The sequence below is a fragment of the Pleuronectes platessa genome, chromosome 2 (assembly GCF_947347685.1).
Source record: "Pleuronectes platessa chromosome 2, fPlePla1.1, whole genome shotgun sequence".
NCBI lineage: Eukaryota > Metazoa > Chordata > Actinopteri > Pleuronectiformes > Pleuronectidae > Pleuronectes > Pleuronectes platessa.
In genome coordinates, this window is record NC_070627.1 from 9,284,569 (window position 1) to 9,310,417 (window position 25,849).

Sequence of the window (25,849 nt, forward strand, 5' to 3'; positions counted from 1 at the left end):
AAAGCTGCATGTTTGTCAAGGAGTAAAAAAAGCCAAAACTAAGATGAGAAGCAAACTGAGACAACAGATGGCAAACAGAGGCAGAGTAAGATGAATAATTAAACTCTTCTCTGGACATGGCAGGGCATGAATCCTTACTGCCTGGTGTTGACAACAGGCGAGTGATGCTCCTCTCTAAGTTTTCCTAACAGGCTGTAAAACCACAGTACAGATGTCTTTGTTCAAGCTGCTCACTCAAGGGAACCTGCAACACGCTTGTTAAATTATGTAGGAAAATCAGACGTTTACAGTCCAGGAGGTCATAAGCAGGTGTGAAAGGAACTAAATCTGTGTCACGTCTTTGAGACCATGTCTGTGTTGAATAAATTATGCAATACTTGTGCAAGATTGCACCTAAGGGCTTGATGCCCGGCCCCCCCTCACTCCACTACCCTGCAGTGACCATGTCGTTTGTTGTGTTGTCAAGTAACAAACAAATTGCCTCTGTGAATGTTTTTTTAAGGAAGAAAATGCAATTAGAGCTGTAATGACTATTACCGCAATACATTTATAGATAAGTGAATTGGCAGAAAAGTTATTTGCAGCCATTTAGAGATTTGAGATGGAGTAATTGTCATTCAATTGTCATTCGTCGGGCAAATATGCCAAAGTTCCAGCTTCTTCTCATATGCCAGGATTTTCAGTTCTCTTTTGTCTGACTTCATTGTAGATTGAATATCTATCTACGCTAACTAATTATATCCTTATTAAGTTGAAAGAAAAACAATATGGCCACAGATAATTATTTGCCAAAGCAATAGTTGAATATTAATGTATTTTGTAGGTTTTGAGAAAAAAAACGAGAAAAAAAAAAAAAAAAATGTCACCTTCAACTTCCATCTGCTTCAGCATCTAGCTGGAAACAATGCAAGTCATATTTCCACTTGCGGCAAACACGGAAGTAAAACCTCTCAACAAGAATCACATTCAAGACACTACACTTGATAGAATTGCCTCTAAAGATGGTAATAGTTTTTTGGCAGGATCAATTCTTGATCTCCCTTTGGTTGATTTCATGATAAATAATAGCACTGCTGACAATATGTGTTGAATTAACTTAAAAAGGCTTCCTTGGCAGATCATTCTTTCCTTATGAGAAACCCCAGTCTACACAAGCAAAGATAAACAAAGAATCTTAGGAGATTGCTCTAAATCCTTCAGTTTGCAAACTGTCTGCTGGGCAATCTGAGGCCTCGGATTCTTTCTGACCTGCTGCTGAGGCAGTGATGGGCTTGCTCAAGGATGGAAAATGTTTCTACATGTATTTGTATATATAGGCTTGTGTTTCCGTCTCTACTTAGCAAATTATTATTTATATTGTTCTTAAACAAAGAGAAAACAAAGCTAAGGTCTCAGGACAAATTATTGGTTTGTGTTTAAAATGAAAAAGGTGCTGCATAGGAATTAGACTGCTGCAGTACTGATCGTCGTATATCAAAACATGTCAAAAATATTTGGGAAGTCCTTCCTGACATTATTACCACCCTTGGCAGATGTTTGATTGTGAGTCAAGGTGGATCGGTTCCAGGTGAGAATTGGAACTATGAAACCACCTGCCAAGTATTTATCAAGTGTTGTTTTCTTCTTCCAAATTATGCAGCTTCATTTTTATTTGCACCACACAAGAACAATGTAGCAGATTGACAGCACGTCTCAGCATGTCTCAGTCTTTGAAAGGGGGCAGGCTGCTTTTGTCGAATCTCTGTTCTTGAAAGTGTTGATGTGCATTCTTTAAATCTTAACTTTTGCTTGATTAACATCAAACCCCTTATTCGAATTAATCCCACTAAAAGGTGCTTTGTTCCACCACGATTCAGCTGCTTTGATTCCCCTTTAAGTTTAAGATAATTTCTTGTGTACTTAAGGGTGCAGTGTTGGAAGCTTATCCAAGCAATGTTTGGTAAAATGCACATGTTCTTAGACGTGTCTTCAGAGACATTACAAGACTGAATCAAAGTGGAATTCCAAAAATCTCTGGGCTTATTCTGGTTTATTTGGCTGTTGTGATGAAGTATATTTAGAATGTTTTGCCTGTGGCGCTGCCTCCCCTCACTCAAAACAAAAGATAAAACCAATATGGAAAGGTAGGGTAAGAAGAAAAATCCATCATACTTCTATAGAACTACTTTTTCTGAACGAGAAAATGCTATAAAGAGTGAGAAAAACAAATACTGTTGCACAGCAATGACAAACAACTTGGGTTTGTTGTAGTGTCATGAAAGACTTATTCGAATTATTGTTGCTCAAGTAAAGAGAGTGTAAAGATGCAGGTTTTTAAAAGACAAACTGCTGCGACTCATTGATTAAGTAGTAACCTGAGAAATGGGAGAATTCCGATAAGCAACAGAACGTGTAGTCTTTTAAACTAGTTAAAAACATGTTTGTCACTGCAATTGGAAATTGGAACTATACCATCTTGGTTGAATGTTTGCTTTCACCAAGGATTTGCCCACAGGCTTGAAAAGGGCATTGACCCCCGATGTCTTACACCTTTCCACATGGGGTCATTAGAAGTGTGTTCTGGCTTTGACCAGGTTGGCTAAATACTTTATCGAAGACCGAACAAAGGCGGGTCTGTTGGCCCAGAGTTGACCGGGCCGTGTCCGGCAGGGCGAAGTACTAACATGAATAAGGTTAATAGGAATTATAATGTGATCTGAGCATGACTGTGGACCCAACACAAGTGGTGTGTTGCAGTGATTCATATGTTGGTTGCTAATAGAGAAACAGGGATTTACTGCAAGATTGCTGGCTTGTTCTTTACAAGCATCAAGCAGAAGGCTTATGTGGACGTGAGCTCATGTAATTTGAGCGCTTATGCTCCGAGCTGAGCTTATTGCTTCATGTTCACAGTGGAATATTCAATCACTTTTGGCCACTCAAACTAAAGCCACCAAAATAAGTGTTGCTGCTTCCTGGCTCAGCTCTGATTGCAGCTGGCCAACCGTGGCATCCTGTAGCACCTGAACACCGTGGGTTTGTCGATATGCAGTGAGCTGTCGAGCACTGCCCTGGTTCATTACGACAAGGGAGACAGTGACCCAGAATCAAGTTGACCTGAGTGCTTTAAATCAAGGCTCCACAGGAGGAAATAAATTCTCTCCCCACCAGCACGCCTAGTGCCAACTAGGACAAGTAATCCAGACAGAATAAAAACGTCCTCTTAGAGGACGCAGAGGGAGAGAGGGATGGAGGAGTGAACACTTGACAGGGCTGCTAAAGGGAGGAAGAAAGGAAGGAAGGAAAAATGGAAGGGAGAAAAAGAGAGAAGAGTTAGATTGTTGATTAAATAAAAACTGGTGTATTATAACACAGTAGGTCACTTTTTTACAGAAAATGGGTTAACTCATGCAACATGATTTGCATGATTTTGCATAAATCCTTGTACAGTGTATTTGCCGTTTTTATTAGAAGTAAATTACAATACAAAAACTAGAACAATATAAAGTTATAAAATGCAAAGAGAAATATACCAATAAAAACAATAAACAACCAGATATGAATAATGAATTAAAACTTCTCAACGCAACTGGTTCCACAAACATGAGGCAGCAACTGCAAAAGGAGACCGGGGACAAACAAGGGAGGTGTTGTTGTTAGATCTAAGAGACCGAGGAGCAGAGAGACAGTGAATAATTGTATTCAGATGAATCGAAAGCCATGAAGAGAAGTGGGGGATGGACTCTAAGTTTTAGTCCAGCCATGATGTGATACAACTGTGACTTGAGTCTGGACATGACTCTTAACTGATATTACTTATAAAAAGAATGGATTTGTTTGTAGAGACAGGTCAGAAGCTAATTTGAACACCCAGATTTTTTTCATGGAACTTCACATATGGCGTGATGTGGCCCTGCTTACTAATCAGATGGCTTCTGGACTTCAAGGGATCAAAGAGGATTCATTTTGTTTCGCTACACTTTAGCTGAAGGAAATTATTTGCAGTCTTGCTTTTAATCTCCTTGAAACCGTCTCTGCGAGGCTTTAGGGAATCAATAGATTTGAGTGGAAGGTACAGCTGTGAATCATCAGCCTAGACGTGACCGGAGATACTGTACTTCCTATGTTTTGGAGGGAGTATGTACAGGCTCAAATAAACTGGCCCAAGGCCATATAGGTGACAGCGGCAGAGGACGAGAAAAACTAGCCTACAGCAAAAGAGGATGTTCTATGTTTTTCATCACTTTAAACAGAGTTATGAGAGGATTTGAACCATGACTCAAATTAATTAAACTTGGTTTTCAAAAATGTCAGCACTTTTGATAAGCCACGTTTTTCCACTGATGTTGAACAATAGCTATTTCAAAATTTAGTGGGCCACAGTTGAGTGGGTGTTGAATAGAACGGACAAATTTGCCGTGGAAAATTTCTCAGAAATGTCCATGGGTGTGACGATAGAATAGATCAAGATTAGCCATTAAGCAAAAACTCTGGCCTGTGAGAGTGTGCACTGATCAGAATCAGTCAAGAATGAACTGTCACAAAGCTGTCTTTTTCTTATTTTTATGCAGAATCAGGCAAAGCTTCTTCCCCTTTGTTTCTAGGTTGTCTTTGTGTTGGGCCAAGCTAACCAGCTGCTGGCTGTAGCTTCATATTTACCAGGCAGAGATAAGAGCAGTAAAATATCGTAATAATCTCATTAAGCCTCGTCAAAAAAAATGAGAGGCAGTTTTGTGGAAATCATGTTTTATCTCACAGAGCAATTTTGGTATTGGTATTACATCATCACAAGTGCTGTAAATGATACCCAGGCCTGCTAATACTGTATAAAATACTCTATAAGAAGTGTAACTGCATTATTCTTTCTTCTAAATTGAACTATGTTCCACTAAGATGAAGAGGCCGCCCGTTTCCTAATTTGACATGGAAAATCCATTAGGATGCTTTTCAAAGTTCAAGATCTGAGTCTGAAAGCATGCGTTTGTTTGTTTGTGTGTTTGTGTGTGTGTGAGGAGCTCCGTGACTCAGTGAAGGGTTTTCTGTTGATGTGTTTACATGCTGCAGCAGCTGCTACTCTCTTTTTTTCCTTGCCACTCATATGCTCTCCACTGCCGCTGAGTAATGTCTCCTCTTTTTTTTCGTTGAAAAGGAAACTACTGCTGTAGCTGGAGAAGATAAAAACAATTATAACGTAAAAAAGACATCTGGACGTAAAGCTCTGTTGGATTAGTTGTTCATATCAGGGAAACTTTATAGAGAATATTAAATAAAAGTCACATCAGGAAGAAATCATCAAATGTCCAAAAAGTTATATTTGGACTAAATGCTGATTTAGCAGAAATGGTATTTTTAAAATGTAAGAGCAGAAAAAAACCCTGTTTTTTCAAATCAGAGAAATGCAAGAAAACTGCCTAGTTTCTATTTAAAGTGAAGCATATATAATAATACAGAATGCACTTAGGGAAAATGGTATTTACTGTTTAATAGCATCACATGTTCCATCAGTACATTAAAACATTAAAGCTCTGTGAAATACTCGTGCACCACACACTGCACCTCTCCTTGTCTTTCAAACAGAGACCTGCCTTATGTCAGTTTGACTCCACTGACTTTGGTTTGACATGGACAGGGGTCGTGTCCCGGCTAATGAGCGCAGTTTTCAGAAAGGTCAGAAGTCGAATCTCAGTGTAACAGTCAAAACCAACCACTTCCTGTTGTAGTGGCCCTGTGCTCTGTCAGTGTTTCTTTAACACTGACTCTGGTCCCAAAATAGTTTCTGCTGTTTTATAATGAGATGGAAACTACACAGAGCATTTAGATATTTATGTGTGCTACAACCCGTTAAGGGCCTATTAGCACGTGATTAAATGCAACACGTTTTTTTCTGGAGTCCTAATTGTGGGTGATCCAATTCATTGATTTTTCTTACAGTGCAATTTCCCAGCTGAGCCCATCACCTTCCCCGACACCAGTAACCCACACTGTGTTGACAATTACCGCATGAGATTCAAGTTATGGATTTGGTTTCCTCTCTGATGTCCATTCACTTTCTCAAGCCGCAGTAATGAAAGCAGAGCAGGCCATTGCTTTTGCAAAAGCGTTAAAGGTTCAGCCAGCTCATGAAACGAGAAGTCATTTCAATCCAACAGGCCATACTGCTCATTTTAAACATGAAATTGGATCGAGCTCTTTCTCTGCAAACGTCTTTATGAAATAATCCCCTTTGTTATCTTCCAGTAAATTGGTGTAAGAAGTGAATGTAGACCGAGTGAGAAACGTTACATCGCTTTGCAACACTCAATGCTCTGTTTCACATCTCGGTGAATGAACCCTGTAATGAATTTACCCCCTCATCTTCTTTTTTAGTTGTAATTAACACTGACATTTACTTCACAACCGTGAACCCAAGTTAGTCCAGTGATTAAAGACCAGGGTGTGATACAGGGGTTCTGCAGTGAGGGACGAGCTTGTATCTGTGTGGTGAGTGATGGTCTATGTCACAGGTTCGACAGCTGTAACTCCTGCTGCTATCTGGCTGAACGGTTTCAGTGAGCTTTTTAATCAGCTTGTCCCTCCTCTGGTATTAGTTGGTGATTAAATGAATTAGTAGGACCTGGAGACATAAGCACTGGTCTCGCACACTAGGGGTCTCTGGGACTCAGTGGGCCATGGTGGTGGGGCTACGGGCGGTGTTTGGAGGGGGCAGAGTGGAAGGACACTTTTGTCTCCTTTTGCTGAGGCCACTGTTTCCCGAGCAGGCATGCGTATGTGTACACACTCACACACAGACACACACACACTTTCTAATGACATTGAGTGGTTTGTTCAAATCACACGAACACACACGCATGAAGATAAAACGCAGACACACAGACACACTCTGTCAGACACACTAGACCATTGTGTGGGACACTGCCGCCAGTGTGTCTCAGTGTGTAGCGTCCTGACATGGCACACGCCTCCTCGCTGCTAAATGCCATGCACTGATACATTATTGGTGATGCAAAATGCAACAAGTTTGTGCGTTTGTCTGTGTTTCAGCATACTTTTATAAGTACTTCTGTATATTTGAGGTGTGTCATTGTGTTCTAGACGCTTGACCACATGAAACAAGACATTTTCAGTATGGCGTCTTGGTTTCTGACACTGCAGAGACAGAGAGTATTGATTGTTAATCAATAAAGTAATGGCCCAACTTTTCAGTAATCAGTAACCATTAGTCACAACTATTGTCTGTAGGTAGTTGAATGATCTTCCCTTAAGGAGCCCAGCTGTCCATTATTTTATTTCATATTTCTTTATTTTAATTCAGGATTAATTGTGTCAGTCTGTTGTAGTAATTGTAATATATCTTAACACACGGTACCTTTTTGTTAGTGCTGCAATTTAAACTTACTAAACATGATTGATGGCGACCTGTGTAGTTTATTACATGTCAGAGAAGGTGATAAATGACCAAGGCAGAGCTCAAATTAAAGTGCTTTTTTATGCAAAACCCACAAATATTAACTGTCACATAAGACAAAGAAAAAGCAATAAACCCACAAGTGATTGTGTTACAATTTAAGCCTGAAAATGATCAGGGAAGCTGTAGCCGTCCTCTTTTCTCACACCTTTTTGCCGCCTCCTGCTCGGTCGTGTGTCTTTGTCTGTGCACGTGTTTGTCTTTGCATCTGCCCGTGTCAGGCAGAGACTGATAACAGCATCAGGGTGTCTCCTTCAAACAGCAGATGATGTACTGTGATGAGGGTGACAGGCGACTGTGAAAGTCACCTGCAGCACAAATGCATTGACTCTTTTGTGGTCGAGTCATGGTGAGCTGCTGATAGAGTCACGAGCTTAGTGGGGAGAGTTTTCATACTTTTCACCTCTTTGTTGCAGTCCTGACTTTAACAGGTGAATCGAACGTCTGAAAAGTTGAATAATTAACCTGCTCAAGAAAAATTTGCATTGTGCTCATTAAAAGCATTATGGGATCATTTTTATAAAGATTATAGACATTCATAATAGGATGAAACTGACTGAATGGGAAGCCTTCAAAAAGACATGGCCTTAATTTGAGCTGTCAGGTGTGCATACTTATTCACCTAATACAAAAACCTTGTCTTTGTACTTAAAACCATTTTACCTCTTTTCCGGTATTGTCAGCGTTGGATTTGTCATATTCTGGGTTCCGGGCTGAGGAGGAGGTAGAGCTGATAAGAGAGAAGATTTAATAACCTTCTTGTTTCTAACCACGCAGCCTCATTTTGAGATTCAACTTCATTAGTATTAATGTATTCTGTCTCTGCACTAAGAAGCTGATTCTGTTGGCACCCACACAAAGACGTTCAACACAAGTGACAGACCTCTGCTTGAAAATTCAAATGGAAAAATGCATTTTTAAATTCTTTCAAATTGAATAGATAAGACTGTGTACCTTGCATTGCCTTCATGAATGGGTGATTAACTTTCCACTGACTTCTTAAACTTTTCACAGACTTTCCTCACAGAACTCTCGATGACTGCTCACAGTGTATTTAGATGATTGAGATGGAAGTTTCTGATATTGTTTCCAATGTTTGTCTTCCGCCTTGTACCCAATCCAACTCCTTTAACTGACGTTGTCAGTTGCTTTAAACTTTATCTTACAGTCTTCATCAGTGGCCGGAGATTTCTCATGGAGACATTTGTAGAAGCTCTGTTATTTTTTTATACCATAGCAATTTTAGGCTTTTTGTGAGGGACAATTTTCAGGACTGTACTCATTCAATCTAGTCATTTATGCTTGGTTGTTATGGAAATGTTTCCGACTGGTCATTAGGTCACATCCCCACTAAAACCATTCCATTTTAAATCAGCATTTGGTTCCGGGGCCAGGAGTGTCTGTGAATGAGAGGCGTAACAACAGTGATGTGTTTTAAAACTTAGATATAGTTCTAAGGATGCAGTCGAGGTTGACTTGTTACAGCATTTATCACATAGTGTGTGTTGTATTATTGTGTTGGTAGCAAGTGGACCTTGAGTTGAAATAGTTTTGTCGGATTAAATGATGGCTGCTGGCAAATATGCAAGCAATGAAAACCATGTGGGAAACCAGCAGTGGATTCAGTGAATGTGGAGAAAATCAGGACAGTTAATATTAATAACAGGTTTTTGATGAATTCCTGCCTATCGTGGTTCATGTGCTGTACAGCGCTGGGACACACTGTCCTGCTGTTATCTATACGTTTATAGTGAACTGCCCTCTGTTCCAAATCACATTCATGGTGATGATGAAAGATCTACACTGACCTCAATCCATCTGGTTGTGGAGATATTAGTGAAATAAAGCTGATGTCAGCACCGAGCACACAGACACAGGGCTGGTTAAATGTTTTGGTTTCGTGTCCTTGAGACGACAGTTTGGCCTCAGAAGTGTGGAAGCTTTTGAACACCCACAGGCGCGTTATAATAGTCAGTGATGAAAAGGAGAAAATGGATCATAATGACCCTAGTGCTCCGTGACAGAGCCTTTGTACTGAACCATCAGGCGGCCATGACAGGCACATTTTTTAAGCTAGCCTTTTTTTCCCAGCTTCATGCAATGACCCTGGAAAATGTGAGCCGTTTGTTAGCATATTGTGTTTTTAATGTTGTCTTTCGGCATATTTGTAATATGCAGTGCCTGTTCTAAACCCGCCTGTGTGGAATGGACTGTTTGCTTGGCCTGTGAAAAGTGTTCTGCAGGACTCGGTATGCAGAACCCCAAAGCTGCACCACCCATTGCTGCACAAAGAGTTGTTCAACTCTCTATTCAAAGTTTGGTGAAGTTCGGAATTGAATGCCGAACTGGAGAATCAGTTGTTGTTGCTGTTGCTGAGAATGCACTTTTGTCATTATGAGGCAACGTCCATTATATTGAAGAGTCTCAGCCGACACTGCTACAAAGTGGTGGTTGCCTCTTTATTGGATACAAATTGCTCCAAATCCCCATACAGGCCGACAAACAGAGATTTCTGGAATCAGGAGATAATATACTTTCTCTTAATGGCAGGTTTGCAGAAAGTCAATGATGGTCTAATACTAAAAGGTAACACATAGAGGGGGTCTTTAGGATAAGAGCATTTTCTAAAGTCCAAACCGCTCCTGTCTTATTCAGCTCTGTGGGAGGCGGAGTTGCATTTTTGTGATCTTGCAATCACAACAGAGTAGAGGGAGTTTGTGATAATGACGGCAGCCAGCAATTTATGAAAACAACGACCTGAAACAAAACAGAGACAAAACAAGACTGTGTCTGTGTCTGTGGTTTCCTTTGGGCTTAAATGCAGTTTACTCATAGATGTAACAACTTGATGATCGGTGTCTGACCTGCCCGCTTCCCTTTTTAACGAATCAGTAAAACATTTTGGCTGTGCATTCTCCATGAAAATGTGAAATAGCATCCTTATCTGTGGCAATAGCTGATTGAGGTCAATCTGTGATTTGCTGCCATGGTCCCGGGGAGCTGCTGTGATATCACCAGAGGGCTTACAGTTATTCAAAGGTCCCCCCTATGGTTTACATAACTTCAAACAGTTTGTCTTCTGCCTCCTGTGAGGACATCATATCAACTACACTGAATATTGGCTCTATCTGTGTCTTTTCATGCACTGCCGAAGCTCTTACATTTTCAGCTGTTGTTAAAGTCACAGAGTCAAGACCACACAACAGCACAGACTTCCCTCTTGAATTTCATAATATGTCTCGCCTGTTATCTGTCTGTCAAATGTACACTTCCTGTGTCATAGCCCCTAGAACAATGCGTGATACAAACCTAGCCTGACAAGATGTGAAGACTAGTGAAACCACTGTGAAGCCGTTTTGCTCAGGGTTTTGCACAATGGTGCCCAACGGCTGTCTGTCCTTTTGAACTCATGTGGTTTCATGTTATATTATTGTTCAAATAAAGTTGGAGAGCAAAGGAAGTTCAGCAGCAGCATAGTCCTGGACTCCTGCTGTTGTGTATCCATGACAGTGCTCATTATAACCACTGTAAGCTTGGTAATTGGCGAGGGGGTGTAAAGTCAACAATAAGGGTAGTCCAACAAAATATTGGATGTAAGTGCACTATCCCTGCCTTACAATCCAAGTCCCAGACTTTCACATCTAAACGTCTGTTATATCCAAGCTGTTGACTGTTATTCACAAATGCTGATTAATCTTCCAAGTACTGGGTAAATATCTCTGTATTTAATAGCACACTGGAGATTTAAAGCTGATGTTGCGTTACATTAACCAGTATGAATTGGTTTACAATTGGAAGAAGGGAACAGTCGTAGTGACGGAGACAAAGAGGCAACAGCAGCTATAAATGGCGAAGCATCTAAGAAAAGATACTGATGCTCCAGATAATAAAGGTCATAGAGAGGAAGAATTAAAATGTAAAGAGATCGACGGTGAGGATATTCAATATGACATGCACCAGTCCAAAGTGTTGATGTAATTACGCTTACTGCCAGAGGGGGCACACAAATGTACTTCGCTGTTGGAGACCAGATACCAACTTATTCATGTGTGTGCATGTTTGACAAACACTTTTCTTATTTATGATCAAATACTTTTTTACATTCTGTTGAGGCAAAATAGTGAATTGTATAAATAAATAAATTACGATAAATAGTTTTTTAAATTATGAATTGCCCATCATCGGACTATGATGTTGCAAACCTACAAAAATCCAGTCTTTGACAGAACAGCCGTTTATCAGACTTGACCTGTGGGTAAAATCCGGAGAATTGAATCCGGACATTACCTGCAGTTTATTATCTTTTTTTTGTTATTTCACGTTTGCATCTGTCATGCGTTAGAAGTGTCAGTCTCTGACTAATGCAGATGCTTGTGTTGCTTTTCCTGTTTCGGTTTCCTCTGTGGCTGTGTGTGTGTGTGTGTGTGTGTGTGTGCGCGTGTGCGCGTGTGTGTGTATGTGAGTAATATCATTACCTCTGCTCTGATTCCCCTGATTTGATCAGCAGGAGCTCCTGGGTTTCTTATTCTCTGTGCTAATGCCACTCATCATCAAAGACGGCTGAGAAAACACTGGACGTTCCTTGTTTGTCGCACGTCCTTTCTGAAGTTAATTCACTTTAATATTAGATGAGATAAACCTGTATTGTCTGCTCATGCGGCAATTTGTCCTGCATCACGTGATTTGACAATCACTTAGAGAGGCGGTGGACTAGTGGCAGAAACTTGGACTATGGGCAGAAAAGGTCTCTGGTTCGTCTCTGGTTCGACTCCACGGAGAAACAACAAAAATATGAACCTGGATTGATCTGTCCAAAAATCCAAGAAGATTCTCCCTACCCTGTCTAGTGCCCCTGAGCAAGGCACCTTACTCCCCCAACATCTGCTCCCCGTGCGCCGTACATGGTTGCTCACTGCTCTGTGTGTCCTGCACCAGATGGGTCAAAAGCAGAGGTTAAATTTCCCTACCTGCATGAGTGTGCCTGTACATGTCTGTGCATGTGTTTGGGACAAATAAATGTATCTTAATCTTAATCTTACCATCGCCTGGTTTCAAACATAAAAGAACATCTACAACTGCATTGAAGCGCATATGCAACAATCTGCAGACATTGAGTGATGTGTGTGTTGTTATAGTCCATGTCAAGTGTAAATATGTGTGTTGGAGGAGAGGTTTCAAAGTCTGTTTGCTGGATAGGTTGATTGTCTCTTAGCTTGAGTGGTGGGGGTGCATGTGAAGGGAGTGATTAATCACGTCCTTTCACTTTGTTGATTAACTTTGGTTGTAGACTGGGTAATTAAAGAGTAAAGCGCCTCCTAGAGGGCAGAAGTTTGTTCTCCTCATGTACTGTAGGACATGGTAAGGCTGCGGGTGGTTATTAGTCAATCTTATGATTTGTTTAGTTTACCTCAGATTGATGGAGCAGATCTCCAGACGTCACAGGACCTTTACTCTAGTGTTTGGGTGAAAGGTCACTGCACCAGGTCGAGCTTCTACATTGAATGATACTTTGTCTGTTAGAGCAGAAAAACTGAGTAACTGAGAAAGTTTCAAAAACTGCACTAAAATGCCCTACGTCACCAAAGATGAACTTTTTTGCAGAAAGTAAATCTCTGACCTTCTTCTTTATTCGTTTATAGGCTGGTGGCAACCAGCGTCAAAGAAGTGCACAGTCTTATTGTACACCCTCAGGTATTTGAATGATGATGTTTGCTTTGATGATTGCTATTCTGTGCTCACATCTCAGAGGAAAAGAGAGAAGGGCACATATTGTCTTGGGCAATTCACAGAGCATCAAAGGAACATTGAACCTTTTTGCATCTGACAAAAAATCAATCATGTTGTAAAATAAAGCAGTGCACGAAAAACATTTGATAGATGTCAGTGATTTTGGGTTGTGTCCACTCTTAGATCCAGTTTGTTTATTGACCTTTTTCCTGTATGTTCTCCACTGTGTGTTTCCGTTTTGACTGCTATTATAATATTAGTTAAAACTCTTGATATCTGCATTATAATCATATCAATGCTGCATATTTAGTGTGTCTTTCTATGTGGAGTTTGCAGGTTCTCGCTGTGTCTGCAGCAGCTCTTGTCCCATAGTCCGGAAACATGTGAATTGATGTTAGGTTAATTGGAGACTGTAAGAGTGAATGCATGTTTGTCTCTGTATGTTGTCCCTGTGATACGTAGACGACCTGTCCACGGTGTTAAACGCCACTCGCCCAATGTCAGCTAGGATTGGCTCCAGGTCTCCTGTGACCTTCAAAGGATAAGCAGTATAGATAATGGATGGATGGAGTCTGATTTTACTTGTAATCATTTAAGAGAAAAAAACACAAGATGATTTCTTTGTAAACTGAATCATCCTGAAAAATCCATCGAAATAAAGTATAACATTTTTTCTCATCTGGTAAAACAAAGAGAAAATTCCTGGATCTTCCATCAGATCCGGATCTGCTCTAAAACATAAAGGGCTGTTCCTTGGCCCTGGCCCCACCCCTCCACCTTTCAATACAATTTGAACAAAATGAAAAACTAAATAACTTAATCACATCAAATGCACAAAAACTGCATAAATAAAGATGAAGATCACGCTTTAAAGAGAAATATATGTTGTACCTAGTATTGGCCTAGTATGTCTAGTCAAATGTCAAGAAAGGTATGTTGAAATAATGATTGAACTTAAATGATTAATTTCCAACATGTCGACAAGAATTTAGAAAGATCGTATAAATCTTGATGAGTATTTAAAAGTTTTCATCCTGCCAATAACAAACTGCCAGTATTTCAGCTTCTGCTGGCTCACAGCCTCCGAAATCTGAAATGTTAACAGACTTTTTTTAGTCACAACCCACAAATGAAACTGTGGCAGACTGCTCAGCACTCTGTTTCTCTTCTGCCGTCCTCCATCTTCCATGAAAGATTTTGCAGAGGGGAGAAAAAAAAAAAAATTGCTGACAGCTTTAGTTTGAAATTCCTCCAGAATAATTTGAGACCCTGCTGCTAATCCTCTTGTGAGCGACCTTTGGATCTCGACCCGGTCTTTACAAATCATTTGCTGTAAACCAATTTGCTCTGTTAAACACACCTCTCAGCTGTTTCGCACAAGCCCCCCCCCGCAATCTCCATCTCCACTTGTCATCTGCTAAATAGGTTGTGTAACTGGGGGAAGTTGAGGGTGTGTGTTTGCATCACTGTGATGGAAACTTTTGGAACAGTTCGGAAAGGTTTTGTCTGGATACCTTTCTGAGTTCCTCACTTGGCTGCGAGTTGATAATGTTAGATATGACATCTGTTCACTGGCGCACAAGCTTTGCTGGTTAACAGAGTGACGCTGTAGGAAGTGATTGTACTGCTGGTTTCCTGTCCATGTTTTCAGCTGTAGACAGGTGGTTTTTAACTGTAAAGGAAATGTAGTGCCGGTTTGGTGGCAGACAGAGTGGATGTAGCTCAGCACTGTGGAGCGTTTCATCAGGCGATGCTGCTGGGTGCAGGGTTTCATTAGTGAAGGTTGCAGAAAATGAGGAAATATTTACCAGTCTCTCTGAAATAGTAGGTAAGAGCGAGTTTCATTCACAAACCATGCACGTTTTGTAAACTATGGAAATCATAATGTCAATTGTGTTGGACTGTGTGTGTGTGTGTGTATGTGTGTGTGTGCGCATGCTAAGTTATTAGGAAGGGCTGGACTTTTTAGGAGAACGTTTTCTGGCTGCAGTGATAAAATGTCTGCACATTGTTAAGAGTGTTCAGAGGAAGTGGTGTGACTAAGCTCGATAACTTAGTCTGACCACAGAACACTGTATGCTTTCATTTACTCTGTATATGGTGAGTTTAATTATGTTATCCAAAGGAACTTGACTGACACATTTGTTGAGTTTCAACCAGTACAGACACACAGACGATCTGACAGTGCAGGTTGAAATCAGTCAAACAGACGCTGTCCACGATAACAGTCACAGTAGATCAGGGTAACAATGAAGTGAAAAAGCCTCGCTGCAGCTCAATGCCCTGGTTCTTCTTTTCTCCCCTCTTAATCAGTTTCTCATCATACAGCCGTCTACTTGTCGTGTTCAGGAAGCGGTTAACCTTGCATGCAGGCTGGTAGAATGAGATCTATAACGGCTCTCGAAGCAAATGGAAAATTGAGAATGCAACTGCTCTCTTAGGGGTACATTTATCCACCTACTCGAACCTTGAAAGGCATCATCGTGACGGCTGGAAAATTATGCACATTAATGGGAAAAGCTGGAGCAGGAATGAGAATGAAATGTTGATTTGAAATTGTTTCACCTTGATGTGAACCGCGCTGTTGGTGAGAACAGAAAAATAATTGTGTTTGCTCTTTCTAGCATCACAGTAGACGACACAGTTTCAAGAAAATGCTGAGACAGTTAGTCAGCGACTGGGTCCATGGTAGCTTGAACTTTTAAATTATCAATCTTTCCCCAGTGGCCAAAGATTTACTCGAAGTATTAAACTGCATCAAACAAGCTCCAGGTAGTTCAAATTTGTGGTTGATATTTTTTATGAACACCAAGTTTCCTCTTTCTTTCTCCTCTTTCAGAAAGTCTACCACAGCTGAAAGGATGAGGATGACGATGGTGGAAGGAGGCCGCAGCCGAAGGTGCAGCCCTCGCTAGGAAAAACAACATTCTCCCCCAGTTTCACCCCCTCCGTTATCACCCCTCCATCACTGCGGTCCCGTCCCCCTGCCGTCATGGCCAACCACTTGGAGCTGATCCAGGAGCTGCAGCAGCTGGACAAGGTGCCCAGCCTGGAGAGGCTGAGGACAGCCCAAAAGCGACGTACGCAGCAGCTGAAGCGATGGGCCGTGTATGAGAAGGAGATGCAGAACAAGAAGCGAAAGGCCGACAAGAAGGGACGCAACGCCAACAGCTTCCAGCAAGGAGAGTCCAAGAGGCACGTGTCGTTCGCCGCCAGCGTGGCTCTCCTGGAGGCATCGGCCAGGAATGATCCAGATGAAGGTAAGGGCAGTGAAAAAAGGATTTAGGAATGGTGCAAATATAAAAAGGAAGTATAGATTAATGGCTACACAGCTGCAGTAAAACCACATGACTGATTGGCAAACATAATGTATGCACTGCAGATTTATTTTAGTTGTAACAAGGCAACTAAGTTAGAAATATGCGCTGGGCTTTCATTCATGAGCTCGGAGTGAAACTCGGCACAGAGCTCAGGGATGCCACATTTGAATAATTACTTTAATTTCTGCCTAACCTCACTTCTTCAGCTGGATATCAGAATGCCAAGGTCAGGAAAACGATTAGCTGGGCCTGCCCACTTAAACTGCCTACTAGCTGAATTTATTCTGTGAGGAAACTGTTTTATCATCGGGAAATAATGGAGTTGTCACACTGAGATGAAACTCTGTCAGTCTTTTAATTAAAGATTCTCTGGACGGTGTCCCCCTTATTTGGAGATAATAATTGTTTTCCTCCCCAACGACGCTGTGGCTGAGCTAACAATGTGTCAGTGATGCAGGGATGATAAAAGGCTGCTTATCTTTTAGATATAGCATCTCATTTAACTTCACTTTGAATTGAAATTAGATTGAACTTGTTTTATCACAACGGATGCAGCCCACGGCAAGCGCGCACGCTATCTCTACAGATATGGAAACAAACGCAGGGGTTATTTATTTTCATCGTCTTTCTTACGGAGCAGAAGCTGTGCTACACTGTGCGAACGCATTGACAAGAACTGGCATGTAGACGCTCCAGCTGGAGAGAGAAACAGAGGGAGGCTTGGGATTGCTGTTGCCTGGATGTCCTTTTGGATTTTACCATCATGTGTAACCTAAATACAGATTTGATAAAAATAGCTCACAGTAGAAAGGATATCACCTCACTGGTTTCAAAGGAAACTCTGCTTTAGTAGGTTCTACACACACAGTGTTGCTGTGTTAAAGGTTTTGGAAATGGTTTCAACAGTGTTGAAAGGTTTTTGCTGTGCCTGGCGATCATGTGTGTAGTTACCAGAAAGTCTTCTGTGTGTGTCCTTATGTTGGTGTTAAAATCAAGAGGTAGAGCTGAAGAGGTGAAACGTCACATGCTATCTACTGTCAAACGCAGGAAGTGTATATTTAAAATGAATCAGTGATTTTATTTGAGGTGCTATTAAATGAGTTTATCCACAGTAACGTTTCAGAATTATTAGCAATAAACTCTGATTTAGAAATTATATGTGGTCAAGACAACATTAGACATTGGTGAATCATCATATTATCTGAACCATATGCGAAAGAGCACATTCTTCTGTCAAATGAAGCTAAAATAAATGTGTTTGGATCAGATGGGGATCTGGCCAGGAGGCGGGAGTGTACTGATACAGGTCTGTGAGAGTGCATTACTTCTAGGGAAGGTCACATTTATAAATGCTCCAGTAAATACAAGTTTGTATTCTGAAGAACTGATTTAAAATGTGACTTTCTTTCTTAAGAAGCGTGGCAGGAGAGGAATTTCCCATGGTACCAAGCACACGGTAAAAATCACACAAGAGTTTGTAGAGAGGAGAAAGGTGAAGACTTCACAATGTCTGTCTCCTGACTTTTGAAATTACTTTTTTAAATCCGAAGCTAGGGCGACAAAAGACTGATGGCTAAGAGCATTTGTAAAGAATGAGTGATGAATGGCAGAGCATCTCTCAGCAGATTTAGTTCTGATTTTATGGTATAACACTACTTGAGCTTTGGTCAAAAATAAATATATTTGTGTGAAATGGACAGGGTTGGTCATTGCTAAACATTGTAGGGATCCTGACCAGGTTGGTTACAGCATGATTTAAAGTACCAGTCGCTAAATCAGGAATAAAAAAGTTTCATCCCTCGCAAACATCTGGTTAAATAGACTAGTTCATTTTAACCATATAAACTGTGGTATAAAGATGGACGACACATGGCTGAGGTCATAAATCCTGCCTCCTCCATATTAGTGGATGGGTCTTGGACCAAATCCAAAAGGCAAAGTACAAGTTTATACTCAAGTTTGACATTTTTATTTCAGCAGAACATAGTTAGTTTTGCATCCTCACTCTGACTTCATCACTTCCCCAGACGTGATGACATTTTTTTGATGTGGAGTGATATGACTTGGACCCACTGTTGGAGCCTGCAGGTCGATGCAGAGGTTTGAAACTGACACTCGGCAGCGGAGGTGTTGACAAGCAAAGGGAGAGAGATGGGACATTATTTCTGGTTATATAAACTGCCAAATTGAGAAGGTGTGTATAGAGGATTGTAGTGAGCGAGGCACATGGGTTAAGCAGTGCAGCTCGAGTTATCTGCCTGATACCGCAGCTCCAATCCGGATCACTACAGTGCAGATTCTGGCCCCAAATCAGCAAGATGGAGTTCGTAGCTGTGGAATTTAAGCTCTGGCTAGTAGGACGAAGTGGAGACACGTCGTCCATCTTTAAAAACAATCAAATGGTTTGGACTCAGTAAGAACAAGTTTCTTTGTTTTGATTTATATGCCGAAGCTTTGTTAGTCCTTTTTGCTGCAGGGGCATAGTAACATTTGCTATCGGCTCTGTTTAATGAGGGTGACCATGAGAGAGGCAGGGAGATATAAAAGGAAGAGAGGCAGGATGTAGTGTTGCCCACACAGCTCCACTGGCAGCTGGCTCGCTCAGGAGCCTGATAATCTCCCCCCTCATTCCCTCCGGTCCCCGAATGCTCCATCAGGCATCATGACTCCTCACGCTGTGCTGCTCCAGCACACTGCTTACAGGCTTTGGGCATCTTTGACAAGAAAAACAAATATTTGACACCATCATCGATTTCTCTTGCATAGCCATTTTTAAAGAAGTTTTTGTGAAAAAAAGGGAAAGAAAATCGAATGTGGCGACATCTCTGGAATCCTGCATCGACTCTGAAATTTCCCCAAACACAATGACAAATAACAAAAAGAAAGATATGGAGCCACCTATCACCTTGTTTTTATGAATACAAGGAAAGAAAGAGCAGGAGGGAGAAGTAAAAAAGAAAACACAGAGAGAGAGAGAGAGTGAGTTTGACTTTGACCTGAGGCTGACTCGACTGGCATCGAGGCCAAGATAAGATGAGGGCTTTGATTGGCTGGACCGACTCCTATTTTAATCCCTGATTGGTTAGAGTGGATGAGTGAATGTTTTGCTGCTTATTTTTCTCTGCAGTTGCAATCAGAGCGTCATTGTGTTGCCTGGAGGGCACGTGTGTGTCTGAGCGTACGTTGACAAATGTGTGTGTGGTTATTTGTATGCAGGTTGTATAGTCCTGCTGGTTTTTGAGCTTTACTGTATCGCGAACAGTAGGGGGTGTTATTGAAACTATGATTGCTTCATTGACAGGTAGGTATGTGTCTGTGTGTGCGTGTGTGCGTGTGTGCGTGCGTGCATGCGTGCGTGCGTGTGTGTGTGTGTGTGTTTTCTTGCTTCCTTACTGTGGAAGCTGAGGGAGCAGACTCACCAGGCCGTGAGGAGATAGAGTGAAGCTGCAGAGGACGCAATGTGCACTCAAGCTATGTGTTTGTGTGGCCGTGACAAGGACAGATAAAGACGAATATTTGATCTTGCATGAATGTAAACAAACTTCTAAGTGTTGTTAGAAAGTTTGTCTCAGCAGCCAGAGATACCCTGAAGGTTTGGGTGTGAGGAAGAAGAGGAAGCAGACGATTGGATGCATTCCAGAGTCTGATTTCTTGGCCCATTTCATCGCCCTCTTGCCCCCTCACAGTGATGAGGGCTGATGACTGTGAAATTACTGTGAAGCACCTCAGTGTCTCTCTGCTCAGCTCCCTGGCTACGGAGGCTGATCGGTTTTCCTCTCTCCAGAGAGCTGCTATGCTGCAGAGGAGCAGCCACTGGGTCTGAAGGGACTGTGAACATATACACATAGAGAGAGTATGGACCGACCTAAACACTGTTATCTCTAAAAAGACCCAATCGAATAGGCAAAGAATGCGACTATCCACAGAATGAGGATAATAAATGGATAGAAAGTGGTCTTCATTCTCTTACAGTCATTGTGATCATGTGAACATCAGCTGTGTCGTGACCTGTTGTGTTTTACCACTCCATGAATCTACTGAGTGTTTTACAGCTCAGTCTTTCCCATCCCTGAACTCCATTTCAACACACACACACACACACACACACACACACACACACACACACACACACACACACACACACGCACACACACACATGCACACACACACCACAATGATTACCTCTAATTTACAACTGCAAATCATAACTTGTAACTAGATGTTAAAGAAGCCACACTTACAATTCACGTTCCATTTTTAGCCCTGCAAGTTTCGCTCTTGGTTCACCACTTATTTATTTTTTTACAGCCATATCATCACCATAAAAATATAGGGAGGGCAATAACTCCTGATTTAAGAAAAGCAAAATACTGTAGCAGCGAGTAAAGCCTCCTTTTTTTCATATCGAGGTATTTGTGTGCAAATTAGGCCTTGGAGGAGCATTGTCTTCTTCTGCTGCCTTATTAGAGTGGTTAGGCCGTGTCCTTGGAGGCCAGTGATAGGCTTAGCTGCTCGCCGGCATATGGCAGCAGCAGAGTGGCATTAAAAAGACACACAAGAGCAGTGAAAAGAAGACGACAATAAACAAAAATAACAAAGAAGTAAATCTCATGGGATACAAGCAATTTTCAAGAAAGCGCTGACCTTTGACAGTGATTTCTGTTCTGCCTCTTTTCAGTTCTTCTACACCACATCTCTCAGCAACACATTAAGACACTACATGCAAGTTACCCTTTAGAGCAAAGACTGTGACAAACAAAAAACTTTGGATTCAAATAATAACGCTGTCATATTCTACACAATATACAGGACCATATTATAGAAAATGTTATTTATGCAAAGGACATTTTACTGATGCATTTTACATCACATGTGGAGATAATACGGAAAAACAACAACAACTACCACTGTGTTATTGATTTTCCCTTCAGCGGTGTTGTACGTTTAATTGCTACTGACGCTGGTGCCCCCTACTGTTTTTCCAACATTAAGATGCAATGAAATAGCATGGGAAGCATGGAGCCAGGTCATATTTCTAGCTAATTAACAGCAGCGTTGTTTTAATGTTTTTGCTGCTGGAGTGCCCCTGTGGTTAGTCTTGCACTTTAGGATAAGAGTCTTTATTGTTTATTTGGCGGATAAGTAGATCACATGGTTTGATAAAATGGGTTAAAAAAGTTAAAAGGTACTTGACAAAGTTGGTTCATACTGAGATGTTCTGATACCGTTTTGTAAAGAGGTCATTTCCAGTGTTGTCGCTTTAGCTGGAGCTAACTCAAATGTCGGCAAATTGGCAATATCTAGTTAAATGGCTAAGTGTACTGTTTGCAAGACTTCACCTTCAATTGGTGGTAGTACTGTTGCCTAGCCATAGGCCATACAACAGTATAGCATCCATCACTTATATTCTAGTTTAGGAGGAGCCTCCGAAAATCACTCATCACTCATCAGTCATCAGTCATCAGTCATCAGGCATGAATACATTTAGTGAAACATCCCCAGCAACAGTGCTCGAGACATTGGTCACTCTGATCCAATACAGTCTGAACCACAATAACCACCACAGCACAAGTCAGCCGTGAGTCCTGTTTACAAATGAACACCCAGTGGATCGATCGTTGGGGCCTAAAATGTCCATTTTCAGGAGGAAGCGCTTCATCCGTACGACAGTGCATTTTTCAAATCATGTCTATTGGCCCAACAGCCAGTTAATTGGAATCTCCTCAGACTTCTGTGTGGTCGCTCCTCTAAGCACCGAAGTCTATTTACCAAAACCTTATTTCTGTGTCACTTCCACCTCCTTATTTACTAGTCCCAATACTTCCTCTTTAATTATTAAGAAGCTGATTAATTGGGAAGTACGCACTCACAATTTGTCTGAGGTTGAATACTCTCCTTGTCAGTTATGTTGGGGAAAATAAATGTCTGTTAATTAGAGGCTGTCAGTAATAATGACAGAGCGATGAGCTGAAAAACCCTTGTTTTATCCTCAGTGATGATGCAGGTCTTTCAGTGTTGCAGTAATAATCTCGGATCCAGACAAAAGAGAATTGGTAAATATCAAAGGATTTATACTCACAGACATTTGAACAGTAAAAGTTGCCTGCAGCTTGTTATGCACAACTTCTTTCAAATACTTTCAAACACTGTAAAACATTGGATATGATAAAAGGAGCAGAGATATCATGAGAGATTCAGAATTGTAGCATTTGAAATGCACTGGCTCTCTTACTCTCTTTGTCCTTTTTTCTTTGTGGATTATATGACCTTACGTAGCCTTTTACTGTTTGATTAGTTTTGTGACCAAACCCCCGCCAAAAAAATCTTGAATAACTCTGCTATAGCTTTCAACAAAGAATGTATATTTCTCAGTACTAACCAGTGATCTGATGAAGCAGGTTGTTTACTCACATTTTCAGGTAGGCTGATGTGACCCCTGACCTTTGATAAGTGTAGTGCAAGATGGTCGGCTTCTGTTTTGCATCGCGTCCAAAGAAAAACAATGATGAACTATTTGTTTGAGTTTATGGAGTGAAAAGTGCTGGATATAATTTAACATCTAAAAATGTGTTGTTTACTGTAGCTCTGTTTTTTTTTTAAGCTTTGTGGGAATTCCAGTCTTCTTCTTCAGTAATGATCAGTGTGGAGCTGAGACAATAACGAATGAATCATTAGTGGGTAGAAAATGAGTCCGCAATAACTTATTGATCAATCATTAAAGTTATTTCTTAAGGAATAAACAATTGGCCCCAGCCTTTTGAAATGATTGTTGTTGCCTCTGTAGCCTGTTTCCACTGGTCAAAGAACAACATGTGGCTTTTGTCTGCAATGAGAAATGATACAGTCGCTCTCTGGTCAAATGATTCTGCAGTAGCCAGAGCTCCAAATCCTGATTGGCGCCGATAGAAACATGACACCGGGTGAAGGAGCTGGTTTCTCCTTCTTTATTTTAGCAGTTTTTAATGTTGACAAATGTAAATTTCCCCTTTGCAATGCTATGACTATCACATTGAACATTCTGGCATCTGCGATTAAATAACCATGAACGTTCGTCTTTGTTATTTTCTCTTTCTTGTTTTGTTTTTTACATCTTGGGAACATCGTGTGACAGCAATCTTTGTCTTTGTTTACTGTAACAGCAACACTGGCAAGTGTTTTTATCGTCTAACGTCGTACGACAGAAAGGCAAAATCCTCTACTGGCAATAATACGTATACGTGCTTGTTTGGTTTAAAACAGGAATATAATGAAAAACTGAAAATTCACAGTTTGCTGTTGTACATCGGACAAAATGAATAATTTGAATATGTAACGATGAACTTTGTAGAAATGTGACGGACATTTTTTTTTACTGTTTCCTGAAAATTTGATTGACTGAATAATAATTTATTATATAACTGGACAATGATTAGTAAAACACTCAATAGTTGCTGCCTGTGACCCCTATGACCCCATGCTAACATTTGACCGCTGACTAGGGATTTAAGTGTCTCTGTGTTGGCTGAGCTTTCTTATATCTCAATTAAACCTATCAAGCAAAGAATTTGCATTTACTGCATCTACTCTGCCAACATTTGAATAAGCCATATGGTAATTTCTGGATGCCTCCTTCATTTATTCATTCATGGGACGAGTGTGATCCTTTTCACGACCCCTGCGTCTCTCCTGGTGACCAAAGTGAGGCTCATCATATCGAGGCTACTTCAACACCAGCCCTTTGCATGTTTGCTTTTTCCACTCGTGCCTTCACCGATGATTTTATGCAACAATTCTGAGCGGTTGATTATTTAAGTGGGATTTGACATTTCCCACTCTGAGTGGGGCTGCAACAATGACGGGGTTGAGAGCTGCAGTTTTAATGGATCCTCATGCTTGTGGCATCTATCGAAAGCTTCTGTGATTATGAGGATGGGTCTTATTCTCCTGACAGCAGTTTGGGAGGTTTTGGGCCATACTCTTCTCCTAGTTCTTCTATCTTGTCAGCTCTTGTGATTAGGGCAGCGTTCATGGAGTCTCTGGCAGCCTAGAGGTCAACAGAACTCTATTCATCTCAACTCTGTCACAGTCTTTTGGTTCCCCGCTCATGCTCTGTCACTCTAAATTAACATTCTTCTGTGGGCTCATCAGGGCGGGCTCCTCCAGGCGCTGCTGCTCGGCCTGGCACACACTGCCACTGCTGTCTCGTCCCTGCCGTGCAGGTTCACGTGCCTCCGCCAGGGCAGAGGGGACTGACTCACCCCGGTCACGTTACGTCACTTGGGAAAAAGAATACTGAGGGAAACCACAACATTAGTTCAACAGAGGTTGAACTAATTGTTGTGTTTGGAATACATGTTGTCAGTTGAAAGAACAGGATTCACTGGGCCATGTAATTATCAGCGCTTTGGATTCTTTAGCGTCATAATTGAACATGTTTCTCGGCCGTGTAACTGTCACAACAACGGCTCATTTATAAAACCTGAGCAATGAACTGACTACCTCTGCTTCATTCTGTGAATACGCTACATCACTCATGTGCATTCATAGTGCTCCCAGGAAATCCACATTATTATTGTTTTTATTCTTTGCTGGGTCAGTTGCAGTCTTTAGTGAACCGCACTAAGCGATTGTCTGCCAATGAGCTTGCTGATCTCTCTCTCTCTCTCTCTCTCTCTCTCTCTCTCTCTCTCTCTCTCTCTCTCTCTCTCTCTCTCTCTCTCTCTCTCTCTCTCTGCTCCCCCGTTTCCACATCAGTCAAATCTCCTGGGAGAGAACAGACTCTCAAGTTAACTCTTATTTCCATGGTAACTGAGGCAGACGTATAGAGGTCCAGGCAGCCATGGCCCTCAGCTGCAAAGGCACAAATTGTGCATCATCATTGCTGCTGCCATTGCTGCTGCACAGGATGTGGTTACGGCTGCTGGGCTAACTCGCCGTCATGTTAAACTGTCAAAAGTAGACGTCAAATTTAATGACGCCAATCTCTTGCCAATAAAGATTTCAATGGGACAGAGCTGTCATGAATTTAAAATAAGACAATCCTTTATTAGTGCAGGGGATTTTGCTTTGTTGCAGCACCAAAGACGACGGTCAAAAAGTGGACATCAGTGAAAGTAATAGATGAAGAACATGTAATGTAAACACAGGAAATTTTGTTTTGTTAAATATAACTTAAATGAGATCAAGGCGATGGAATCTAAAGGACCAAACACGTTTAAGTTTGGTTTTAAAAGTTAATTTAATTTCAATTGATATCAAAAACTGTAGACACCCTGCATGAAAGTTACTGTCAGTTATTGTTTTTCACAATTTAAATCTTGTATTTCAAGTCAAACTGCCTGTTATCAGCTTCTCTGAAATCCCAGCTGCTATGACGCGT

At 41.2% G+C, this 25,849-nt stretch overlaps 1 protein-coding gene across 3 annotated transcripts in view; it reads left to right on the forward strand.

Annotated features, from left to right (window-relative positions):
- ppp1r16b (protein phosphatase 1, regulatory subunit 16B) overlaps nucleotides 1–25,849 on the forward strand; it is a 72,039-nt gene that overhangs the window by 9,499 nt on the left and 36,691 nt on the right. The window contains exons 1-2 of one of the 3 annotated variants that reach the window (XM_053439448.1): nucleotides 14,615–14,999; nucleotides 16,011–16,431. In XM_053439448.1, the coding sequence (XP_053295423.1) occupies nucleotides 16,164–16,431 (268 nt within the window). In that variant the 5' untranslated portion in view covers nucleotides 14,615–14,999; nucleotides 16,011–16,163. Of the gene's footprint in view, nucleotides 1–14,614; nucleotides 15,000–16,010; nucleotides 16,432–25,849 lie in introns of those variants that run through there. The other 2 variants (XM_053439466.1, XM_053439457.1) reach the window with 2 other exon arrangements.